This window comes from Myotis davidii, unplaced genomic scaffold (assembly GCF_000327345.1).
Source record: "Myotis davidii unplaced genomic scaffold, ASM32734v1 scaffold89, whole genome shotgun sequence".
NCBI classification, from domain to species: Eukaryota; Metazoa; Chordata; class Mammalia; order Chiroptera; family Vespertilionidae; genus Myotis; species Myotis davidii.
In genome coordinates, this window is record NW_006300372.1 from 983,326 (window position 1) to 991,452 (window position 8,127).

The following is an 8,127-nucleotide window of genomic DNA, read 5'->3' on the forward strand; positions in this document are numbered from 1 at the left end:
CTGGTCACTATGACACACACTGACCACCAGGGGGCAGATGCTCAATGCAGGAGCTGCCCTCTGGTGGTCAGTGCGTGCTCACATGGGAGTTCTGCTCAGCCACAAGCCAGGCTGATGGCTGGCAGTACAGCGGTGGTGGTGGGAGCCTCTCCTGCCTCCTCCGCAGCGCTAAGGATGTCCGACTGCAGTTTAGGCCTCCTCCCCGCTGGCAAGTGGACATCCCCCGAGGGCTGCCGGGCTGCCAGAGGGATGTCTGATTGCCATCTTAGGCCCAATCCCCCAGGGAGCAGGCCTAAGCCAGCAAGTGGTCATCCCCTGAGGGGTCCCAGACTGCGAGAGGGCACAGGCCAGGCTGAGGGACTCCCCCCACCTAGTGCACAAATTTTTGTGCACCAGGCCTCTAGTGTATATATAAAAGCCTAATATGCTAAGTGTCCGACCATTGGTCAACTGCTTGACCATTCTATGATGCACACTGACCACCAGGGGGCAGACGCCCGACTGGTAGATTAGCTCGCTGCTGAGGTCCAGCCGATTGGGACTGGGCGAGACGGGCTGGACACACCCTGGAGCCAACCTCCCGCTCTCCCTCCCCAGCGTCTAAAATATTTCTTCTAATTAATTTCTTTTGAATGTGCATGAATTCGTGCACCAGGCCTCTAGTGTTTCTAGAAAAGTATTTAATTTGCCAGTTGGTGGGATAGCATTGAAAGTTTTAAGCAACAAAATATGATGAGAACTTGAGTGTACTAAAATTTGTTTTAAGCATGCACAGTAAAAACTAACACCAACTTTTCCATATATCAGATAGTGTATTAAATACTTTACATGTGTAATTTTATGCAAGTAACAGAAGGCTTTAGTGCTATATAAACTCAGATACATGCAGGTGGAGTGTATTCATAGCATTTCTTATAAAAATTCAAGCATACAAAGAACTTAGTCTTGTGTTGGTTAAAGTTGTTTTCTTCAAGGGACTGCACTTTTATTTGAACTAAAATTTTAGTCATTAAGAATACCAGTGTGGCCCTAGCCGGTTTGGCTCAGTGGATAGAGTGTCGGCCTGCGGACCAAAGGGTTCTGGGATCCGGTCAAGGGCTCCTTGGTTGCAGGCTCCTCAGGCCCTGGCCCTGGTTGGAAGCAACCAATCAGTGTGTTTCTTTCACATCGATACTTCTCTCTGTCTTTCCCTCTCTCTTCCACTCTCCCTAAAAAAAATAAATAAATAAAATAAAAAAATCAATGGTAAAATATCCTCGGGTGGGGATTAACAACAACAACAAAAAACAAATAACAGTGTGTTTATGATTTTTTTTAAAAGAAAGGTTATGCTTATTGTGTGTTTAAATTCAGGCGTGCCCTGAGTTTGAATTAGGTTACAAAGTCTGAGCACACATAGGCATTGGCACCACTGGCCTAGGCCTTGATGCCAAGATGGGTCTTTCTTGAGTCTAGGACATCTTAACTCCAAGAGGCTTATCAGATGATCTGTGTAGTTTTATGTAATTACCATTGTCATCTTTTTTTCTTTTTTCTCTCTGTCTTACTATATTTTACAGTCACTTCCAAGCCTTAGATTTAACTCTTACCTATCACAGAAGTTAATCCTTTGTGGGTGCCATAGCTCACCTTCTTACAAAGGGCACTAAAATCACCTGCAGATTTGGATTTTCCCTAAACCAAAGTATACTGAGGGGACAAATTTTCTTTAAATAATATTTCCTCTAAGTCTAGTCAAAAGGTAACTTTGAATTTTTTAAAAATATATTTTATTGATTTTTTACAGAGAAGAAGGGAGAGGGATAGAGAATTAGAAACATCGATCAGCTGCCTCTTGCACACCCTCTATTTGGGATGTGTCCACAACCAAGGTACATGCCCTTGACCGGAATCGAACATGGGATCCTTGAGTCCGCAGGCTGATGCGCTATCCACTGAGCCAAACCGGTTAGGGCAATAGCTTTGAATTTTTAAATGGATTGAGATCACAGCCCTCTCTATTCTCTTCATTCTTCTGTTAGAAATTTCAGTCTTTTTTTAAAAATATATTTTATTCATTTTTTACAGAGAGGAAGGGAGAGGGATAGAAAGTTAGAAACATCGATGAGAGAAACATCGATCAGCTGCCTCCTGCACACCCCCTACTGGAGATGTGCCTGCATACAAGGTAAATGCCCTTGACTGGAATCGAACCTGGGACCCTTGAGTCTGCAGGCGGACGCTCTATCCACTGAGCCAAACCGGTCAGGGCAGAAATTTCAGTCTTTATTAGGAAACTGCACACCTTCATCTTGCTTCTAATACCTAACAAATGACCAGTGGAGAGAAAGCGTGAACTTTTCAGTTTTACTGAATTGTTAGGGACTTTATTTAAAGTTCGGTAAATTCGTTGATTTCTTTTTCTTTTCCTTTTTTTTTTTCAATCCTCACCAGAGGATATTTTTTCCATTAATTTTTAGAGAGAGTGGAAGGGAGGGGGAGAGACAGAGAAACATGGATGTGAAAGAGACACATTGATTGCTTGCCTCCTGTACTTTCCCCAACCAGGGCCAGGGAACAAACCTGAAACCTAGATACATACCTTTGACCAGAATTGAACCTACAACCCTTTGGTGTGCTGGCCGACACTCCAGCCATTGGGTACACCGACCAGGGCTGATTATTTTTTTAAAACCCTCACCCGAAGACATGCTAAGAGAGGGAGGGAGGGAGGAGAGAGGAGGGAGAGAAGTTAACAGCAATATGAGAGCTAAACATGTAACAGCTGCCTTTGGTACATAGTACATGCCCTGACTGGGAATTGAGCTGGCAATCTTTCAGTCCACAGGACTACACTCAACCAATTGAGTCACTTTGGCCAGGCTGATTTTGTTTTGTTGTGATTTTCTGAAATCTCTGAAATGTTTCATGGCTGTATCCTACGTGTAAAATGAAGCATCTTTAGGGTTATGATTTGAATGAGGTAGTTCTTGGTAATAATGCTGTTGGAGCTGTGAGATTGGTTATAGGCCTGCTTGTCTGAATTTGGGAGTCAGAAGCCTTAGATGGGAGTTTTAGGAGTTCTCAGAAACTCTGAGGTTTGTGAGCTTCCCTCATTGGAGTGCAGGGTAGGGTTTCTTTGCTCTTCTGTCTGACTGGACTATTCTAGTTGATTCTGAATTATTCCTGACATGCCCAGAGGATTCAGAGCTCTAAATTAAGGGTTTGGGGACTTAGAGCAGCAATCGGAATTCTAATGACTTCCTTACTAATTTTCAGTATCCCCAGAGGGGTAAGCTATAATATCCCATGAGACTGACTTCTTTTGACAATTGATAGGGAGAACTGACCATCTAGATCCAAATGTAGAATATTTCCTTTTTCTAGTTCAGAGGAAATTCAGTTTTAATTAAGTTTAAATATAAGCTAGAAAACCATTATGTGAAAAGTAAGTATTTTATTTCCTTTCATTGAGACTTCTTTTTCTTACTTTCTTTAATGGAGATGTCACTAGGTAAAAGCTAGCTAGAGGCTTACTTTTTGCCATAAAGACACAGGTAGGGAATTTTTAAAATAACTTTGCTAGACCAAAATAATAACTTAATTCCATGCTGTACTAAGATCTAGCATTTTGCTGGAAAACATATAGGAATAGTGACTTTTCTATTCAGGCTATCAGAAAGTTAGTACACACATACACACACACAATCCCCATACCCCCCCCCACACACACACACACCCACACCCACACCTTGAAATGACCTCAGGGGCATCTTTTTAATGAGCCCAAGTAGATGTTACAAAAGCGGAGCACCAAAGCTTATGTGTTACTAGCATAGGGGCAGCTCTCAGGTTCCCTTTTGAAGCCCATTTAAGATTAAAAAAGGAAATCTGGTTTCCTACCCACAGCCGGAAAAGCCAGCAGGAACTGCTGGAGGTGGCACATGGGCATCGAGGAGAAGTGACTGTGAGGAAGCAGGAAAGACAAAATGTTCCTTCTGTGTTGTACAAAAAAGAAACAGATACCTTGTAGAAACATCTTTATCTGAAATGCTGAAATATGTGAGGTGTTCATGCTTTCTCTTAGCAGTATTACATTTCTATGCACTGGCACTCCTCTGGGGCTGCCAGGTCATTGAGAGTAATTAATAGCTGCAAGGTGGTAGCACAGTTAACTGTTATCTAAATGCCATTCCAAAAGCACTTGTGCATATGAAGCATAATAGATTTCTGTTATTTTAACAACCTCTGAAATAAGAAGAAAGAGAACTTGTAAGCTCTGGCATTAATGAGATAATAGGGCCCTTTGTAGTTAGATAGTGATTGCTAAGACTGGTGAGCTATACCTACTAGTCTTAAGATAGTTTAACCTTTTCCATATGATGATTTAACTTCTTCCAAATGCTTTCATTTCCCTTTTTCTATAGTATCCCCCCCCCCCTTTAATATCTCTCTTAGAGAAAATTCACCTCAAGCTAAAGTTTGATTTATTGGACTGTGTTATAAAGTAGCAAGACAGTAAAAAGGTTTCTAGTGTGGTTTTTTCCTTTAAAAAAATCACAGTGTCCAAGAAGAAATGGTTGTCTTCCTCTTGCAATTAAACGATTCATAGACTGTTGGATTCCTTTTGCTTCTGAAGCATGATGTACAGTTCAGTGATGATGTCCGAGGCCCTAAAACCTGTCTGTCCTCCAGTTCATGTTCCATCATTATTGTAACAACTGTGAGTCAAGTTGGTCTGAACAGGCCTCTGGTCTTAGAGGGCAGTGAGTGCCTCTTTAGTCTTTTTCATGTGGTGTTTGTGTGGTGATTAAGATCACCCATAGAAACCCATGTAGGTCCTTGTAGTGGATTTTAAATGTTTTTTGGGTGGCTCTGGCTTTGAGGAATCTATTAAAGATAATTAACTGTTGTGGAAGCAGTGAGAAAAGTGGCTAGGCAGTCATCTGGACTGTATTATATGTTCTTTCAAACTCGAGTGTTTTGACCTAATAATAGTTACATTAGTTTTTATCTATTTATGGAAACTGATAAAACTGAAGTTACTTAGGTTTGTATTGAGTCTGGGCTCATTGCAAAAACCCCCATTTGACATCAGTCTACCAATTTTCTTTTTGCTTCTGCTTGGCTTTTAGAGTTTCTTAAATTCTTGCATCTTTGACCCTGCACATTTTAAGGTTTTTCAATCTAAAGAAAAGTTGCACTTGTTAAGTATCATTGGTTTACTTTAAATCAAAACACTGACTGAAGTTAGAGTTTGGTGAAATATTAAGTTTATAAAGAATATGTTGATTTCCTCCAGTGTTGTAGCTTCTCTGCATTTTGCCAGCCTTTTAAACATGTACACAGCAGTCTAATCAGAAAAGATATGAAAAGGCTGCTTGTGGCTTTTACAGTAATTTGGAAAGATGGAAAAGTAAGCTAAAGGCCTGCCCGTATATGAGGTCATCCAATTCTCCCTTGGTGCAGAGTAGCATAAAGTACTTTCTCAATAAATATTTGTTAAGTAGTTAATGTATCTCTCTCATGTTTCTTTTAGCATTAATATAGGGAGTTACTTGTACTTTTCCCCATTATTTCCATGTGAACCAAAACAATTTATTATGCCAATACAGAAATGCCTCGAAGTATTGTATGAAAACTGCATTTAACAAAATTTATGGACATTGTTTATTTCAGTCATGTTTATTCCATTTTATTTTTGTTTTTTAAAATCCTTACTGAAGATATGTTTATTGATTTGAGAGAGAGATGGGAGAGAGAGAGAAAAACATCTATCTGTTGACTCCCGTATATACCCCAACCGGAGATTGAACTCACAACCTTTTGGTGTACAGAACAACTACCAACTGAGCCACCTGGCCAGTATTGTACATTAAAAAGTATTTTGGGGCTACAGATATCTTTTTCTTTTTAGAGACACATGCCCAAAATAACATTGCCTATTTTTCTAATTTATTTTATTTTATTTTTTTAAAATATATTTTATTGATTTTTTAGAGAGAGGAAGGGAGAGGGATAGAGAGTTAGAAACATCGATGAGAGAGAAACATAGATCAGCTGCCTCCTGCACACTCCCCACTGGGGATGTGCCCGCAACCAAGGTACATGCCCTTGACCAGAATCGAACCCGGGACCCTTCAGTCCGCAGGCCAACGCTCTATCCAGTGAGCCAAACCAGTTAGGGCTAATTTATTTTTAAAAGTACTTGTGATACCTCTGAGTTTACAAGTCGTTTTTTAACTTTGCCACGCTCTGAGACAACATGACACGATTGGCATCCTTACTAGAAATCTTCCTTGTGTGATACCTGGCAGCATTGGCATGGTAAACAGTAGCTGCAGATGTATTAGGAAAGTGACCTATGTATATGCTTGGATCTTACTGTCTCTTTTCTTCAAGTTTCAGTCATTGCTGTTGAGGTTAAGTGTGAGATGAAGTAATTGCTACTTGCATTTCATTCTTTTGTTAGGAAGTTTGGAGAGTGAGACCCCTGACTTCATGGGTTTTAAAAGAAAGCATTCAAGTTCTTTCTAGTTAGAGTCCTTGATAACTTTAAGAACTGGAAATTTAATGTTTATTGAATGCTTTGATGTCAGTGTATAGTCATCTTAAAGCTGTATTAAAATGTATTTCTTGTGTCTCTCTAAACATCCTGCCTTCTTTTGTGACCACATCCTTCTCTCAGCCAAAATAACACACTAACTAAATTTCAATATTCAATATCCTTCTCTGGCAGATGTTTTCTGGCAAAGGCCTTCCTGCGTTTATGAATTCTCTCAAGAAGCAAGAGAACACCTGCAGGAAGTGAATCAAGATGCAGAACACAGAGGAATAATCACCTACTTCAACAAAATAAAGTACTGTTGAAAAAGATCATGTCTCTCTCTTTGTTCCTAGGTGTTAAATTTTAGTAGTTAATGCAGAATTCTGTAATCATGGAATCATTAGTGTTTAATGTTTGAAAAAGCTCTCGCAATCAAGTCTGTGATGTATTAATAATGCCTTATCTATGGTTTGTAGTCATTTTAAATAGCATGAGCCTTGTCCCTGTAGTCACTAGGGGGCAATCTTGCTTTATTCATCCTCCATCTCAAAATGACTTTGGCATAAAATATTTTAGTGTAAGATAAAGTGTAATGCTGGCTATTTTAAAGGGGTTTTCTCAAAAGTTAAAAATTTGTTATGACTGCATTCATTTCTGCACATAATTCATATTTACTGTGAAAATTAATCTAGAAATTGATGCAATTGTATTGTGAACACCTGAAAGCAAAACCATAGTGCAAATACATTTGAGATTTGGTCAAGAATATGTTTTTAATTGGAAAGTAATAAGCATTAATTTTTTTATAGTTTGTATTCTAAATTTTGCAGTACCTGTTGTTCTTTGTTGTGTGCCTAAGGGATTGTAAGTGTGTTGTCACTGTATAGAATAGAAAGGACAGGGACAAATACAGCTTAATTACTAAAATGCAATTCTGGACACTTTCTGTATGTTTAGAGTCTCCCTATCCCTTCTTTGTCTTTTTCTCTTATCTCCTGATGATGATTAGGCGAAGGGCTAGGAGTAGGGAGGGGATTAGTTACTAGGAGCAAAGGATTTGCTTAGAACTTTTGAGATGATCCCTAACATACTGTATGTACTACTTGCTTTTACAATGTGTTAGCAGAAGCTGATGTGTTATAAGTGTAGAATGATGTGCTTTCTGCCAAGTGGTTATTCACCTTGGTTTGCTATGTTAAAACTGTAAATACAACAGAACATTAATAAATGTCTCTTGTGTAGCAAATTTGTTGTAGATTAGTGTTTAATTTTTTGGTTTGCATTTGTTGATTGCGAAGGCAATTTTTCTAATCTTCATTCATATAGATTTCATACAGAATAATTCAATAAATATAAACAAATTGGTCTTGGGCCAATTTTTTTCTTTTTCAGTACAGGAAGTTCCCTTCTTTCAGATCATACTCAAATCATTCCTAAAAATATGTGAAAGTTGGTTCTGCAAAAGATAGTGGACTGAAATAGGAAGGAGTTGTAGAGATTTTAAATCACCCTGCCATTCCCAATTATGTTTCATTTTTTAGACATAATCTTAGATAATTTATTCTCAATATTTCTGCATGTTCCCTGCATTTGCCTTTTTT

The 8,127-nt window shown here is 39.0% G+C and overlaps 1 protein-coding gene across 1 annotated transcript in view; it reads left to right on the plus strand.

The window, feature by feature from the left end:
• The window catches only part of NDFIP1 (Nedd4 family interacting protein 1), a 27,221-nt gene extending 19,449 nt beyond the window's left edge, over nucleotides 1-7,772 (plus strand). Inside the window, exon 7 of the mRNA XM_015572602.1 lies at nucleotides 6,719-7,772. Within this exon, the coding sequence (XP_015428088.1) occupies nucleotides 6,719-6,849 (131 nt within the window). The 3' untranslated portion in view covers nucleotides 6,850-7,772. The remainder of the gene's footprint in view (nucleotides 1-6,718) is intronic.
• The last annotated feature ends 355 nt before the right edge of the window (nucleotides 7,773-8,127 follow it).